General features: G+C 46.0%; 1 protein-coding gene across 3 annotated transcripts in view; it reads left to right on the forward strand.

The window, feature by feature from the left end:
* Positions 1-18,153, forward strand: part of CCSER1 (coiled-coil serine rich protein 1) — an 857,015-nt gene that overhangs the window by 568,514 nt on the left and 270,348 nt on the right. For all 3 annotated transcript variants that reach the window (XM_084855629.1, XM_084855630.1, XM_084855631.1), the window contains exon 6: positions 787-997. In XM_084855629.1, the coding sequence (XP_084711755.1) occupies positions 787-997 (211 nt within the window). The remainder of the gene's footprint in view (positions 1-786; positions 998-18,153) is intronic.

The following is an 18,153-nucleotide window of genomic DNA, read 5'->3' on the forward strand; positions in this document are numbered from 1 at the left end:
CAAATGGCACAGCGGGCGCCATTTGCATCCTGGCTCTTTGCCATGATAGGCTACGTAAATATATACGTAGCCTATCATGGCTAATGCAGGGACGCAAGTGGCACCCGCTATGCTGGTTGCCATTTGTGGCCGCAGCCTGGCAGTGGACGGAAGTCTGGCTGCGGCCAGGGAGGATTCCAGGGGGAGGGACAGATCGCCTCCCCCCGCAGCAGACTCCCCCACCCGGAACGGGGTAAGTAATCCACCCATCCCTAGTGTTGATTTGGCTTTTGGAGTTCTCAGCAGGGCAAAAGGGAATCCTGACATTTATCATGTTCATTTTAAAATCCTACTGTATCTTTGGAACTCATTGGCTCCAGATATTTGTCTATGGGTTATGCTCGCCAAGAAGTGCTTGATGGGTGTTTTCCTAAGAGATGGTAACTTCATGTTTTGCTTCCTCCATTAACTTTCCTTACCCCTCTCTTCCTTTCTTTTACTTGTGTGTGTGTTTTATTGTAAGCCTGCAAGCAGGGATTTTCCAGGGTTAAGATCTTACATATGGTACAGCACCTTTTTTTTTAGGTACCTAAAAAATAATGATGATGATGTAGGAGGTTGGGATTATGGGTGATCGTAGATCTGAAACTATTGAAGACTGCTGATTTAAATCACTGCATCCACATGGTAGCAGGATATGCAGTGTAAATAAATACAGTCTCTGTTTGAACAGTGCTTGAGCTTTTAATACATCTCCTAAAAATGTTAGCATTACCATCTGATTTTTTAAATATTATATCTTGACAGGAATCTTTCTCTCAAGTTGTCAAAGGAGGTGGATCGAGGAGAAGCGAGGTGTCCTCGTGTCAGCCAACTAGCCAGCAGCCCATCCGTGGAGTGGCCTTTTGCAGCCATGGAAGAAGGTGCAGGGATGGAATCTTTGCCCTACCGACTGATGATGCAAGACTGCACAGCTGTCAAAACTTTACTACTGAAAATGAAGAGGGTTCTCCAAGAGGTAAGGGTTTAAATGATTGCAAGCTTATTATTTGTTTAAGTTAATATTTATAAGTTTGGAAACTACCAAAACTGACTGCCTACATGAAACTGATGTTCTAACATTCACTTTTGCCAAATATTGATTTCTTGACAAAATGATCCCTGAAGATTTTGTGCCAGACTTGCATGCATTGCTAGCAAATCTGTAACTGTCAGATCTTGATCATGATGGTGCCTGGTTCTGCAATACCGTTGACCGTGGAGGGGAGGAGAGCGTTGTGTGTGTGAGTGAGTTAGACTGAGATAGAAAACTGAAAGGAAAAGGGAATGGGGGGAAAGGTTAGATAGAACAGTAATGGAAGGAGAGTTGAAATAGGAAATAAAGCTTATTGTGGGCTAACTGTCTTGACTGACAGTGTCCCTGGCCATGTGGAACATTCGTTGCAAGTTACTGCTTGCTGCATGGCACAGCAGTCATCTGATCACTCAGCCATGCAGCTAGATTGATTTTCATCCAGCAGTGATGTCAATAATGTTTTAAGAAACTGTATCAAAAAAATTAAAATAGGATCTGACCACCCAGAAGAGCTGTTGATGAGCTATATTGCAACCACTTCCATCGAAAAGTATTGTGTGTATGAGATGATGACTTGGTTCAGATGTAATGCTGAACCAAAGTTTAGTGTTATGTGCTCAGGCCTATTCCCCTCCCCCTGGGGTGACCATGAGGAGATCAGAAGCATCTGCTTCCATGTTTGACTAATCTCAGTTTGTTGTTTCATCTGAACTGGGTGGTGCAATTAATTTTAACTATGGTTTATCCAAACAAGCCAGGATTAGAAACCATGGTTTGGTCTTGGCTTGTTTGGGCAAACTGGGGTTAGGTAAAAGCAGAAGCAAATGCTTCCAGTCTCCTCACAATCTCCTTGGACGAGGAGAGGCTAGCAGGGAGTGTACAAACTCGAGGCTCATTCATGTAGTACTGTAGTAATGCATCCAAACACAACCAATATGAAACCTCTATCTGGAGTGGTTGCACTGTGAGTGACACCTATTTCACGAATGAAAGCTATGACTTGATGTCACAGTCATTCAATGATACACATGTATATATTGATAGGGCTTATGTTGTATGTTGTTGTTGTTGTTTTCATAGTTCATATTGTAAAAAGCATGTTGAAATAATTTGGGGAAAGATTCCCAAGACAATGCAAACTGTGCTTCTAAATTCTGTCTTGATGTGTTTGGAACCTTACTGGAGTTTGTGAACTTCACAGTGTTTCAAAATTAAAACAAACAAACAAACAAAATAGAACCAAAAGCCAGCTGTGTGTATGTGTGTGCATACTTTTCTCAAAGAGCATCAATTCTTGCACAAGTTGTATCAGAATTGTGGCAGAAGAAGAGTTACAGGAAAATGAAAAGCAGTAGCAGTATAATTCTGGGGGACCATTCCTGAGGTAGAGCACCAAAGGTCAATTTCCTCAGTATAGCAGCTTTTTTTTAAATCACAGCTTAACATATATTCACAGACATGATAGCTAGAAACTTAGTAAAACTAAAAGTAAGGATTTCTGGAATCTAAATCATGGAGGTCAACCAACCAAGATCAACAGCTAGGTATTGTTGTGATGATCAGGTCTGGCTGTTCCTGTGCAAGGCGCTTTAAGGGGTTGATGTGCGGTGAAGCCCTCTGTCAGCCCAAGAAATATCCCAAATTGCTAGCAAATTATGAGGCAGTTATAAATTTATTAGATTGTAAATCTCTCGAGGTTTCTTTAGCTAACCAAGTTTGTAATTAACCAGTGTACCATTGCTGATTTATTCAACAAGTCTGCATTTAAGGCAGTCTCTTTTTTCCCATCAAATAATTCATGCTAGAAACACGTAATTCCTTCATTTCATGCCGGTTTAACATGCAGTAAATGTGAATTCAACATAAATAATAATCATTAATAACAGGAAGAAGGAGGAAGGGGAGCTAATAATAGTACTAATAATCAGATTTAGGATGGGGGTTAACTAAAATGTTACAGGCTTACCTGTTGGTAGCTTAGTATATATTTGACAGTCTGTTGATGTCTTTTTAAGATTTGTTTGTCTCCCATTTACTGACATTCAGTATGTTCGCATTCTATTTTAGGCAGAACAGTTATGAATTATGACTGTATAGACTTGAGATGTGTGTGGGGTGGGGGAATAACTCTTTTGATACTACAGACATTTCTTATGGAAGTTAACCGATCTTGATGCAGAATTCAAACCCCAGTGATAGTTTTGGCACTCATTCTCTTGTAGGAAATCTGTCTGAACAAAATATTTATTAAAGGAGACTTGGCTTTGGGAGAATAAGCCCACAGGAAAACTTGTAATTAAATGGAAGGACCCTTTTGCTGGTAGGATGTGGGGGTGAAGACTGTAGTGGCAGTTTCTACACAAGGCAGTATGCAGCGTAACCCTATGTATGTTTACTTGGAAAAACGTCCTGCTGTGTTTCCCACTCCTGAGAAAGTGTGCATAGAATTGTAGCCTTAAACTGAGCGAAGCTATGAGGAAAAGCAGGATTTGTGTGTTTGATGGTGAAGCAGGGTGTCTGGGCCCAGCTTCAGCACTGCAGTGGGCCTTGTAGGTTATAGGCATAGCCAGGATTTGATTAGAAGTAGCCTGGAAGGGCTTGGGCCTATTCAGTTTCCGAAATGTCAGAGTCTGTGTGCGCTTCTCTCTGTCACTGTTCTCAGAGCAGAGCCAGGGGGAGTCACCCAACTCCCTGTCTGCCTTCTGGTCTGGCCTTGGCAGGCAGGGAGGCTGGAAACTGTCTGTGAGGAAAAGCAGGATTTGTGTGTTTGAGGGTGAAGCAGGGCCAGCTGTCAAGGGTAGGCATGGTTGGGCACCTGCCAAGGGTCCATATTCCAGCAGAGGCCATCTGGCAAGAGTCTTCCTGGAGTTGCTTCTCCTCCTCCTCCTCAGTAGGAGCAGTAGATGCCATTGCCTACTTGCTCAGTGGCTCTCTGCCTGTCAAGCAGGCAGGAGGTAACTGGTGACAAAGGTGATGAGAAGGCTGACTCACTTCAGGAGGGAGCCCACTGAGGGTGTCTTGCCCAAGGCCCCTCAGAAGCTTGGCGCCGGCACCGGGGTGAATTTATTTATTATTTATTATTACCATTTATATGTATCCTTATCTGCTAAAAAAAAAGCCATCAAGGCAGTGTACAACAATTTAAAACAATAAAACCCTGCCACAATAAAAACAAAAACAGTACAAAAATAAATAAATCCAAAGATTAAAAACTACACATTTTAAAAGGCTAAATTGAAAAGATGCATTTTTAAACCCCTTCTAAAGGCCAAGAGAGTGGGGACAAATTGTAGTTCTTGACTGAGTGCATTCCATAGTTTGGGGGCAACACAGGAGAAAGTCCTTTCACGTGTTCCTAGCAAACAGGCCTCTGGGTAATGGTGCCCTCAAAAGGGCCTCTCCTGCAGGTCTTAATATTTGGGCAGGTTCATAGTGAGACAAATGGTCCCTTATTTAGCCTGGTCCTAAGCCATTTAGGGCTTTAAAGTTTAAAACCAACACCTTGAGTTACCACACATAAGAGGGCCTTCTCTGCAGTGGCCCTCACCTTTAGAACAAGTTGACATTGGACACCTGCCATGTTCCATCATTGCAGGCTTTTAAGAAGGCCTTGAAAACGTATTATTTTACTATGGCCTTCTCTTGATATGATTGCTGCTGCTGCTGTTTTACCTGTTGTTGTTGGTTGTATTGTCGGCTTTTATTGTTGCCTTAATCACTATTTTATTGTGTTTACGTTTTCATCTCTTTTAACATTTTAACTGTTTTTATGTATTATTTCTGTGAGCGGCCTTGGGAGGGCTTCTGCCCCGAAAGGCTGCCAAGAATTTTTTTTTAAATAAATTGAATTAAGCCTGGGAAGCAATTGGCAATTGTCTTTCAGGACAGGTATAAAATGATTGTGGTACCATGCACTGGTTAGTAGCCTACCTGTCACATTTTGCAGCAACTGAAGCTTCTGTTCACTCTTCAGGGGTAGTCCCACATACAGCATATTGCAATAGTTTAAACATGAAGTAATAAAGACCTGGATAACTGCTGCCAAGTCAGATTGATTCAGGAAGGGTTGCAGCTGGCGCACCAAGCATAATTGGGCAAACACAGCCCTTGCTGCTTGAAGATCCAGGGACAGCATAGGACCAAGGAGTATTTCCAAGCTACAAACCTGATCCTTAGCACAAGCCCTTCCAGAACAGGTTGAATTCCAGTCACCGAGTCAGGCTTCTGAATGACCAACAACCCCTCAGTCTTGTCTGGATTTAAGTTCAGCTTGTTCACCCTCATTCAGCCCATTATCGAACCCAGGCAAGGATTCAAGGGTTTTCGACTGATTCCTTGGTGTTAGGTGACAAAGAGCAATATGTAGAGTTGGGTGTTATCAGCATATTGGTGGCACCTTACTCCAAAGCTCCAGATGACCTCTCCCAGTGATTTCACATAGATGGGGGACAATATAGAACCTTGTGGGATACCACCGGCCAATGGCTATTGTGTTGAACAGTACCACCTTCTGAACATGACCTGACAGAAAGGACTGTAACCCCTGCAAAACAGTGCCCCTAAGGTCTAGACTTGCCAGACGACCCAGAAGGATGCCACAGTCAATGGTACTGAAAGCCACCAAGGTCCAAGAGAACTAATAGGGCTGCACTGCCCACATTCAATTCCTGGCATAGGTCATCCACCAAGGTGACCAAAGCAGTCTCGGTCTCATACATACCCTGGCTAGAAGCCTGATTGAAATGAGTCCAGATAATCAATTTCATCCAGATACATCTGAAGTTGTAACAACAACACCTTCTTGATCACCTTAGCCAAGAATGGTACATTTGAGACTGGCCTATAGTTAGACAGATCTCCTGGGCCAAGGGAAGTTTTCTTTAATAAATGCCTTTTTATTGCATCTTTCAAGCAAGAAGGAACAACCCCATCCTGCAAAGTGGCATTCATCACTTCTGTCAGTCCCACTTTGGATGATTTAATCAGCCAAGAAGCAAAAGGATTGAATACACAGGTGGCAGCCTTCGCTGCTTCCGACACTCTGTCCTCATCATTGGGATCCACAAGCTGAAAGAATCCAAAACAACTGGACAAGCGGTTGCCAAGTCACTCTGTCACTCTGATCTGCCCCAATATTGGGAGTCCAAGTCAAGGCAAATCTGAGCAACTTTATCCACAAAGAATGAAGCAAATTGGTCACGACAAGCAACCAAAGGCAAGAGAAGAGAACCACCTCTCTTGCCATCACCTTGAGGACCATATTCTTGTTATACTGGAGACAGTGATCCTTCTCCTGTATGAGCTTCCGTTAGGTTGCTAGTTGAGGCATTGCTTTGTGAATGCACTACACACCCATACACATTCTTTGCGGTTTTCAGCCACTGCAGCCCGATTTTGGAACCCCTTCCCCTGGAAGGTCTATCTGACCTTCTGACTCCTGACTTTTCATTATGTTATGTTTTTGTTTTTGAAGAAGCTTGCAGGTAGAGGGTTAGTGGTTTGTTAGCAGCATTTTATCTGTTTAGGTTTTTCTGTTGCTTTATTATGTCTTCTGTTTTGGTTGCATTTTTACGATTGATTTATTGCACATGGCTTTTATATTTTCTTTTGATTTGCAAGCCCATTTGGATGCTATCCTTAAAAAAAAAAAAAACTGGAAAGAGGCCAGAAATATTTTTAAACAAATAAATAAAACTCTTTCCAGGATGTTTAGCATGCTAGCAGAGGGGAGTGAGTGTCTTGCTGGGCTGGTGTTGGAGATCTCATATGGCTTGGTGCTTAACCATGATTAAGGGATTGGGAAGTGCCGTGGGATCATGTGCTTTCTAGTACTGATTTTACTCAGCCTTCACCTGCCAGCCTTCCATGAGATTTTGAAACAACCTTCAGATCCCAGTTAGCATTAACCTTGGTTAACTATGATGCTAACACAACCTTCGACCATGGTTAAGGCTGGTGGGGAAAGACCAGGGGGAAATTCAAGCTTGATGGGTGTGAGGCTCAGGACAGAGGGGGACATAAGAGTCCTGCTCTTCTACCTTGGCCTCATCAACGGAGTAGTAACTTATGTTTGCTACATATCAGGCTCCAGCTCAGATTTGTCTCCAGCCCCCTTGACATTTGAAGGCAGAAAGAACAATTGTGGTATTCTTTGCCTACTTATATGCTTAACTGACTAAATCTGCACTAAAAATATCAGCCCAATTTGTGTTCCACAATCATTATTTCCATTGTCCATGATCAGTTTGTAATTGTTGGCCATTAAAAGCAACAAATATCAGCTAGTTTCCTAGCTGTATATTTTCTGTGTATCTTCTGTTTTTTTCAGGCTACTCATTCCAACCCCACGTGTGCCTTATTGGCAATAGATCTGATAACACCAATTATTTTATTTTGTTTGTCCTGATCAGTGTGCATACACCAGAGATTGCATTGCAAATAATCTGCAAGCATCGGAAGAAGTTTTGCACATTTTTGAAAAGTCCCGAAAAGAACGGAAGACACTCCATTCTTTCCATAGTAATTTTGAGCTAAATAATGTGGTACTTAATGACAGCAGAGATAAAAATGTTCCTGATAATGAGGAAGACAAAGTTTAATAATGTTAATGATAACAAAGCTCCTAATGAGTTCTGTTAATAAAAAGCAATAGAAAATAGAAGTGGAATAAGGAGGAGAGCACTACAGACAGAGGAGTCCCCGACCTATGTTATGCAGTAATTGAATTTCCCAACAGCTTAATTGGATTGAAGGAATTAAAATGTCAAGTTGTCAAACATAATTTTCTAATATGTAAAGTAACACTTACTATGTGTGCATGAACTCAAAAGAAACTCTGTCCCAGTTTTGGACTTCATCCGTATCTGACATAGGTTTAATATGAGCTTGTTCCACATGTCAATATTTCTTGTCACTTGCTTTCTTATTTTGCTGTGTGCACAGGAAACGTATGTTGGCAGGATGAATGGGTTTTCTTGATAGGGCAGTATCAGAAACCAGTATAAGAGCTAAGAAAGAAAGGCCTGAAGCAGTTTTCCCCAAACTCTCTTTCATTCTCTCTTGCAAATAAAATAGGATCAGATAAAATAAATTACAACTTTTTATATAAGGGGAAAGAAGATATAGAGCAAGCCTGGAACAAAGAGGAGGAGGAAAGATGGTGTCAGAAGCTTGGGAAACCTAGGGATCATGTGAAGCAAAATTAGAAGCTATGAGGTGTGGTACGTAAGGCTTAAAGTCTGGCCTAGGACAGTGGAGAGACCCAGGTTAAAATCCCAGCTCTGCCGTGACACTCTTTGGGTGACACTGGGCCAGTTCACTATTTCCCAGCTGAGCCAACCTCACAGGGGATAAAATGGTGCAGTGGAGGCTGGTGGCTCTGATTCTGGTTGGGCTGTGATTCCATTCTGGGTTTCAGTCAGAACCAGCCAGAACTCTAAAGGAGCTATCCAGGGTGCTGAACCATATCCTCAAAGTGGGTTCAGAACCTTGGATAGCTCATTTAGAGTTCTGGCTGGTTCTGAAACCCAGAATGGAATCATAGCCCCACCAAAATCGGAGCCACCAACCTCCACTGAAATGGTGTGTGTTTGGTGGACCATTTGCACCCGGGACTGATAATGTAATATGGCAACGATGACAATGATGATGATTGCACGAGTACGTTCAAGGCTTTGGCCAGTCGTCTATACACAATGATTAATTGTTTAAGAATGATTAAACATCATTTAAACATACGATATGCATGTTTGTATGCATGTATCATTTATTGGATGAAGCTTTTCTACTTTTCCATCAGGGACCTGAATGGGGCTCAGTGTGTTTTGTTTCCAAGTGGTGATGACTTCCTTGGAAACTAAGAGCTTTGGGCTTGTCATCTTACGCTGACATCCACAAGTAAAACCATCTGGTGAATTTGACCTGCCTTATCTGCAGTCTATAATATGTCAATAAGTAGTTTCCTTATGTCCATTTCCCAGCTAATATCCCATATATTAAATTTGGCATTTGTGTCGCCCCAGCTGTGGGTGTTGAACTCTTAGGTTAGAAGTGCCAAGATAGTGATAAATCAGACTCAAAGGTTTGCTTACATGGAGTACTTTATTGGGTAACTTAGCACACAGGTGGACCCAATGGCTGGATCAGACAGCTCTCTGAACTCTGAGCCATTGGGTTCAATGGGTCTTATACGCTACAGGTTAGCAATAAGCAGCGTTTCAGCAGCACGCGCCCCTAGGCTAGCGGTCATTCCCAGCATAAACTAACAGCACTTGGTTCTCAAGCACAGCCACCTGAAGCTTTAAGGCAAACAAACTCTGCTTCTCAGGCTCATCAGTGAGAAGACATTCTCCTCATTAGCAAGGAATGTTCTGAGAAGGCTGTTATTGGCCTTTTGACTCATCTGCACATGTTCAGAGGCTTACTAGCATGGGAATTGCACCAATAATGAACTTAAGCAAGCATTATGGATCTCTAGGTCCCTTTAACACTATAAATGACTTGGCTATGCTCCCTGGGCCAATACAGCATTACCTTTTAACCATGCTTCATTAAACCTGTTGTACACCTATTAACATTGTGGTAATTAAAGCAGTCGTTTATTGCCACTGGGGGATCTCAATCCTAAAGAAGAATTAAGCAACTTGATGCACTCCAGATGTTTTGGACTACAACTCCCATCAGCCCCAGCCAGCATGGCCAATGATCAGAGATTATAGGAGTTGTAGTCCAAAACACCTGGAGGCCACTGGATTACCTAACCCTGTATGAAGAACACACATTAGCACTCTCTGCTTTCTAGTACCACTCCTAAATTTTCTAAGCATCAACACCCATTCCAAAAAAACAAGTGAGAATTATTAGGGATGTCAGAGAATTCTGCCACGGATTCCAGTGAGGTCGGATTCTTTAGAATCTGCCCCCTTGGAATCCGTGGCGGAATGGCCTCCCGCCCCCCTCCACCCCATGGAATCCCCCCAGGACGGAACTTACCTGTGGCGGATGCGGCGGCTGCTTTGGCTAGTCTCCCGGTCGGCTGCAGCCAGGCTGCTGTGGCTGCCATTTGCGTTCTTGCAGCCATGATAGCTACATAAGTATTTACGTAGCCTATCAAGGCATAGAGAAGGGACGCAAACGGCAGCCACTACACCATTTGCACCCCTGCTCTTCGCCGTGATAGGCTACGTAAGTATTTATGTAGCCTACCATGGTAAAGGCAGCCACGCAAATGGCGTAGCGGCCGCCATTTGCATGGCTGCCTTTGCCGTGATAGGCTATGTAAATATTTATGTAGCCTATCATGGCTGCTTGCAAGGACGCAAATAGTGGCCGCAGCAGCCCAGCTGCGGCTGGAATTCTGGCTGCGGCCGGCCCTGGCCGGCGGCTCTGCAGAGCTGCCGTGGAGCAGAGCTGGCCGAGGAGGATTTCGGGGGGGGGGGACAGAGCACCTCCCCCCCACGGCGGATGCCCCGGTGAGGAGCCAGGTGAGTATTTCGTACATCCCTACTAAGGATACAAGCGCTGTTTAATTTCACAATATGAAAACTTTCCTTTATCATTCTCCTCCACCCTCTCCCCATTTCCTGTTCAATTCCTGGCAGATCACCAAGTGAAATCACTCTCATCCAACATCCACATTTGAAAGGCAAGATGCCTTCCCCCCTCCTGCTCCCTTGCCCCCCACAACTCTCCTTGTTTGAAATGTGGAGGAAGATACCCTACCTGGAAACAAAGATATGCTCAGACACTGGTGCTAGTACTCCAGCGGACTCTGAATGCCACAAAGCAAGTCAGCAAAGATACAGCTAGGTGACTACCATTCCCTTATCTCTCCTGAGCAGAACAGAGATAGCGAAAATAAATATCTACTCATGAATCACTTATATCCTGGGACTCTTTCTCCTGAGAAGACCAGATTTGCTCTCTTGCTGTGGGGTATTACTGTTATTTTTATCCTGGACAGGAAAAAGCACAGCTATGAGTCTGCCTTTAACTATATAAATCATGCTCTGTTGTCGATAGGGAGTCTGTTACCTTTTGCCTCCTCAATATCATTACTCAGATTTCTCTTGAATCTCCCTAGGTTCTTCTTGCGTACTAATTTGGTTCTGTATTGAGATTAATATTTCAGCACCCTGAGATGTATATGAAATGTCCTAATTACCGCTCTAAATTGCATCAACAAAACAGCTAAACTTCCTCAGCTGACATATTTTGTGTGTTTTCAGGGAGCCCCATGCACACGGTTACATACCACTGGTTGTAGCATAATATTACCGACTGTATTTGTTTTCTTCACTGTTTAGAATTATGCTTTCGAAGGCATAAGTTGGAGAGACTGTACTCCAACAGACACACAGCAATAAGCTTGCCATTGGCGGTGTACCACCAGTGATAATCAGATGCCACATGACTGTTGGGAAAACAAAAATGGCTTAGGGTGCAATCCTATGCATGTTTGGACAGGAAAAAAAAAAATCCTACAACTCCCAGCATTCCCCAGCCAGCATGTAGGCCTTTTGTTCTGTCTAAACATGCCTAGGGTTGTGCCTTTAATTTCCCTGCTCCCATCTGTTTTTTCTCCCATGCATGAAGAGGCAGAGGATGGTTCCTACACTTACTTGACTGGGGATACTCATCCATATGGGGTTGACGTTCTCAGGCACCTGCCAAGGCCCGCATCCCAGGATGGGGGCCGCTGTTGTTCCCCGGAGACCTCAGCCCTCCTCCTCCTCCTCGCTCTCCCTGCATGTTCATCGTCCTCTCAGAGAAGGCAAACAACGACAGGAAGGAGGAGGAGGAGGAGGAGCAGTTGTCTTGTCTTCTCCTTTTGGGCAGTGATCTGGAGAGGGCAAGTGAGTGGGCAGTGGCGACAGCAGTAAAGAGGGACCCACTTAGGAAGGAGGAGCATTGAGGTAACCTGGAGCCAACACTGTGCTCCAAGGCTTTGGTGTAGGTATTTCTCCATAGAGGCGCTAGCCAGTTAGTCCCTGGAGGAGACAAGATTGAGGATTGGTGGCTCTTAGAGCCAAAGGAACTCAGTGAGTCCAGGGAAAGCTGGAACGGAATGGAACAGATGGAATATGCTGAGGAAAGAGCAGGTTGTAGCTGCCACTGAACTTAACTGAAAAGTGAAGCAAATATGTGTTCTTTCTTCAGAGAGTGGTCCTCAGTTCAGTTGGGTATTGTCCCACACAAAGTGCTCCCCCCCCCCATACCATGAGTGGTCAAGCTCCATCCATCAGCACTGGCTTCCCCTTTATGTAGTGCATGCACTCAGTCCTACCGCTACATAGAAGTATGAAATATTGCATGGCTATTTTGTCCCATACTAAGGTGTGAAATATCTATCTATCTATCTATCTATCTATCTATCTATCTATCTATCTATCTAATCTATATCTGTCTCAAGTTTTGGCAATGCTTTCTTCTTCCTTAAAAAGGATTTGTAGGCAAACCCTTTAACATTCCTCGCACACTACTGGGATGTGCCCCTGCTTGAAGGGCACTTGGGATTGTGTGGCACAGTGTCTATTTGTGTCCATGCAGCGGATGAAAGCAATAGACCACAGACACCAACTTCAATGGGTTATTCAATTGGCCACAACTTCATTGATTTGAATAGGATTGGCAGAGGCATAGGGTGTGGATCCCCCATCGGGCAGCCTGCCTGCTGCCTGATTTTCCTTCCTGAGCCGCCTGCCAGGAGTGTTGGTGATGGGTGGACGGGGCAGAAGCCCACCACAGCACAGAGGCCCACCACAAACCCTTTCCCTCCACCCTGGATGTGGCATGTCTGCAGCCACCACACTGGCCTGGTCTTGGTGCGACACCCACCCAGATCCCTTAAGGGGATCCCACTGCAGGGAAGTGGGGAGCCCAATCCCGCTCTCCCTTCCAAATTGATCCAGCCAAAATGCCTATCATGCCACAAGAGGCGGGTGTGTCTTACCATTCCCCCACCTCGCCGCCAACCTATTCCAGCTGTAGCCAATTTTGTAGGGATATTAGAGAATTTCTCCACCGACTCCAGTGAGGCCGGATTCTTTAGAATCCGGCCCCCCAGAGTCTGTTTCAGAATGGAGCAATCCCCCCCGCCACCCCACGAAACTCCCCTGGGACAGATCTTACCTTGTGTCAGCCGTCTGGTCCATCCACTGCCCCTGGTCTGCGGCTGCAAATGGCTGCCCCGGTCTGCGGCTGCCATTTCCCTTGCTACTTTAGCCATGATAGTCTACATAAGTATTTACGTAGCCTATCATGGCAAAGAGCAGGGACGCAAATGGCGGCCACTACGGCAGCTGCCATTTGCGGCCACAGCCCAGCAGCGGACGAAGGTCCGGCTGCGGGCGGCCCCGGCCAGCAGCTCTGTGGACTCGCCGCAGAGCGGAGCCTGCCGGGGAGGATTCCGGGGGGAGGGATGGATTGCCTCCCCCCCACCATGGATGCCCTGGATCGGAACAAGGTAAGGGATTCGTACATCCCTACAATTTTGGTGCCATATTGGATATCATCTAACCAAAGCTGATTGCCCATGTCAGAGAGGTGCATGCCATCAGGCCTGTACAGCAATTCCTGGCTAAATGTGATGCTGCAGTGCCTCATGACCCTCCCACCTTGGGCTTCCATGAACCACCGCATGGCCTTCTTCCTTCAGGCCATATCTACTTTTTCCCGGGTCTTCAGCCCACCTCCAGATGCATCTCCCCACTGGTTTTAACCAGTATGGCCACACCTGACAGCCTGACTGCTGTCCGATTTTCCCTCGTGGCCCACCTGCCAGGAGTGTTGGATGGATGGAAGGGTCAGAGGCCCACCATGGCATAGACCACTAACGTGAACCCCTTTTCCTCCACTGTGGATGTGGCATGCCTGCAGCCACCACGCTGGCCTGGTCCTGGTGCCACACCCACCCAGATCCCTCAACGGGATCCCACCACAGGGAGCCCCACCTCCAAGATGTCTCTCCGAGCTGCGCTGACCAAATCAAGCCCTTTTCATGCCTCCAGACTGTTCTCACTTCTCACCCAATTGCAAAGTACAGGCTGAAGGGGCAGGATTGCAGCTTGAAATTGATAGGCATATGGCCAAGGAACACCTAATTACTTTGAATGGGTTCACATCTCCAGGGCCAGATGAACTGCATCCTAGAGTAATAAAGGAACTGGTAGAAGAGCTCTCAGAACCACTGTCTATTCTGCTTGAGAAATCATGGAGGATGGGTGAAGTGCCAGATGACTGGAGGAGGGCTAATGTTGTCCCTATCTTCAAAAAGGGTAAAAAGGAGGAGCCTGGGAACTACAGACCAGTCAGTCTGACATCAGTCCCTGGGGAAATTCTGGAGTAGATGATAAAGCAATCCATCTGGAAGCACCTTGAAAACAATGCCGTGATTACTCGAAGCCAACATGGATTTGTCAAGAACAAATCCTGCCAGACGAATCTGATCTCATTTTTTGATCAAGTAACCTCCCTTGTGGACTGTGGGAATGCTGTAGACATCATATACCTCGACTTCAGCAAAGCTTTTGACAAAGTGCCCCATGATATCCTGATGAGCAAACTAGCTCAGTGGGCTAGATGAAACAACGATCTGGTGGATCCACAGTTGGCTACAGAATCGGACTCAAAGAGTGCTTATCAATGGGACCCTCTCAAACTGGGGAGGGGTAATGAGTGGGGTACCACAGGGCTTAGTCCTGGGCCCAGTGCTCTTCAACATTTGTATTAATGACTTGGAGGAGGAGGTGCAGGGAATGCTGATCAGATTTGCAGATGACACAAAATTGGGTGGGATCGCTAATACTTTGGAAGACAGAAACAAAATTCAAAGTGATCTTGATAGACTGGAGCACTGGGCAGAAAACAACAGAATGACATTTACTAGGGATAAATGCCAAGTTCTGCACCTAGGAAGAAGAAACCAAATGCACAGTTACCAGATGGGGGATATGTGGCTCAACAACACTACAAGCAAGAAGGATCTTGGAATTGTTGTTGATCACAAGCTGAAGATGAGCCAGTAATGTGATGTGGCTGCAAAAAAGGCAAATGCTCTTTTGGGCTGCATTAGTAGAAGCATAGCTTCCAAATCCTGGGAAGTACTAGTTCCCCTCTATTCAGCATTGGTCAGGCCTCATCTGGAGAACTGTGTCCAGTTCTGGGCACCACACTTTAAGAAGGATGCAGACAAACTGGAGAGGGTTCAGAGGAGGGCAACAAAGATGATCAGGGGACTGGAAACAAAGCCCTATGAAGAGAGACTGAAAAAACTGGGCATGTTTAGCCTTGAGAAGAGAAGACTGAGGGGAGATATGATAGCGCTCTTCAAGTACTTGAAAGGTTGTCAGAGAGAGGAAGGGCAGGATCTCTTCTTGATCATCCCAGAGTGCAGGACACAGAATAATGGGCTCAAGTGACAGGAAGCCAGATTCTGGCTGAACATCAGGAAAAACTTCCTGACTGTTAGAGTAATACGGCAATGGAACCAATGACCTAGGGAGGTAGTGGGCTCTCCCACACTGGAGGCATTCAAGACGAGCCATCTGTCAGGGATGCTCTGACTTGGATTCCTGCATTGAGCAGGGGGTTGGACTCAATGGCCTTGTAGGCCCCTTCCAACCCTACTATTCTATGATTCTATGATTCTATCCCTTGATGTAGGCCTAAGCTGATGCCCAGTCCATTCCATAATGTGTGCTGCCATGCCCACAGATCCAGATTGATGTGTTGTGCTCCGCAGTTATAAAACAGATAAAATCAATGATGAGAGGTCCTACTCAAATATATGATCTGAAGGCCGATGACTTCCAACCACCGATTGCCTGTATTCTCATCTCTGGCATCCCAACTTGGCTGTAGTTGCAGCTGCCCCAATCTTGAAGAAATGTGAGCTGAACTCATGCAAGGGTGCCCCCAGACACTGTATGCTCACTAGTTGGCATCTGGTGAGTGGATTTGGGTCCTGATGTATAAAGAGCAGACCTGGGCTCCTAGGCGGCACAGCTAGAAAGGTCCTAGCTGCCCTTAGGGGGCAAGGGCCCTCTGCTGGGGACTCCCTTGGGTGAACTAGCTGGCCTTTCCCCTTTTGATCTTTGATCTTTGATCTTTTCATCTTTGAACATCTGATCTTAAGGTGTATGCCCTGTGACAGTATTGTCACCTCCTGAACATCTAGGGCCTGTCCTGAGCTATCTGACTTGGATGCCGCCACCAGTTCGCTTACCCGTAATGCTCCAAAACAGGCCAAGGTGAAGGCTGCCCTGAATAACTTGGCTTCCTATGCAGACCAGTGCAGCTTGTCAGCCTTATGGCACAGCAGGGCTAGCAGATTAAATGTCCTGCACCTTTTCCCATCAGGAGCTGCTGGCCTCTCTCAGCACCAGCCCTCTAATGCCCTTCTGGCCTGAAAAGAAGTTCAGGGATCTGGCCCCTCATATGCCTAACTGACAAAGGAGATGGATGGTTTTGGGTGCAAGGCCCTGATCCCTTAGGGATGCCAGATCTTGTAGGACCATTGCTTTAGATAGGGGCCAGCTGCCCTGTTGTCCCCTGCTGATGACAAAGGCGCTGATGTGTATAAATCACATGTACTAAATGTGTTGGCTGCTGATGTGTATGAGCACAGTGTAGATTTTGAGACCAGGTTAAATACTCCCTGCATTACTTCTCGCTTCGAAGTGCCCACAGCTTCTCCTGGAATGGGTCTGGGGTCTGGACAGATTCTCGCATCTGGTACTGACGACCGGAAGCTCCCCTCCTGGAACCAAGATGGGGCATCTGCAATCTTGTTATTCACACCCGGGACATGTTGTGTTGAAAACAAGTTATTGCCCGACAAGCATACCAACACAAATTTCTGACCAGTCGCATGATTTTTTTCGCGCGTGATGTCTGGCTGTTTTGCATCCATCAAGGCCTTAGTTTAAGGTAAATGCAACCATTTACGGCTGCATTTACGGCTGCATTTACCTTAAACGAAGGCCTTTGTGGCCACAAATGGCATCCCGGCAAATGGCATCCCATTTGCGGCCGCAGTCAGTCCCCTTCAGCCAGCGATACGGCATGGCAGCCATATCACTAGCAATCCAGAGCCGGAGGATCTGGCTGAAGAGGATTCCCGCAGAGGCGGGGGTAGGTCTTCCGTTCCGTCATGGACTCATTGGAGTCCGTGGTGGAATTCTCCGCCATCCCTATCCAGTTCTATGCCTAAGTGGACCAGTTTTGTGGCCAGTCCTTCAGTTTTATCCTGTGCCAGTGGGGCACCTAACTTGCGGACGAGGCCCTGAAAGGCTTGCAAGAAGACTTGGCATTCACCTGTGTTTGCAGCCCCGGCAAAGAGGAAATAATCCAGATAGTGTGTGACCTGGAGGCGACCTACCCTGACTTTAACTGCCCATTCCAGGAAGGTACTAAATGTTTCAAACACTGCACAAACTATTGAGCATCCAATTGGCATGGCCTTGTCCACATACCAGAGGCCATCAAACTTGAAACCTAGGAGGCTGAAGTCCTGTGGGGGCACTGGTAACAGCCTGAAGGCCGACTCTATGTCACACATGGCCGTTAAGGTGCCCCTACCACAACATTTCACTATGCTTACTGCCTGGTTAAATGAGGCATACCGAGTAGAGCTTCAGTGGTATAGCGTCATTGACCAAGGCCCCTTTCAGGTATGATAGCTGATGGATAATTCTTAACTCTCCCAGGGACTTCTTGGGCACAATTCCTAGTGGTGAAACCCTGAGATTCGTTATTGGAAGTGCAGAGAAGGGTCTGGCCACCCTGCTGGCCTTGCACTCCTTCTACATCTTGGCTGCCACCACTTCTGGCATGTCCCTAGCAGACTTAAAATGTGGTGCATCTGTGGCTATACATTCCCCTGCAAATGGGATGGGAAAACCCTGTGTGAAGCCCTCCCATAGATAACGTGCTGCTTTCGTGTCCAGATAGAAGTCTAGGAGGGGGTGAAGGGCGTCTAGAATAATTGGTGTCTCTGCCATCCCCAATGCCCCTGCCTCTGTCCCTGGCTCACTATTAGGGGTGGACGAAAGTCACTTACCTGTCCTCGAAGCTTGTTTGCGGTGGGGGGGAGGCGCTTC

Source organism: Heloderma suspectum, chromosome 5 (assembly GCF_057233095.1).
Source record: "Heloderma suspectum isolate Gila_16-S chromosome 5, 16-S_ref, whole genome shotgun sequence".
Lineage (NCBI taxonomy): Eukaryota > Metazoa > Chordata > Lepidosauria > Squamata > Helodermatidae > Heloderma > Heloderma suspectum.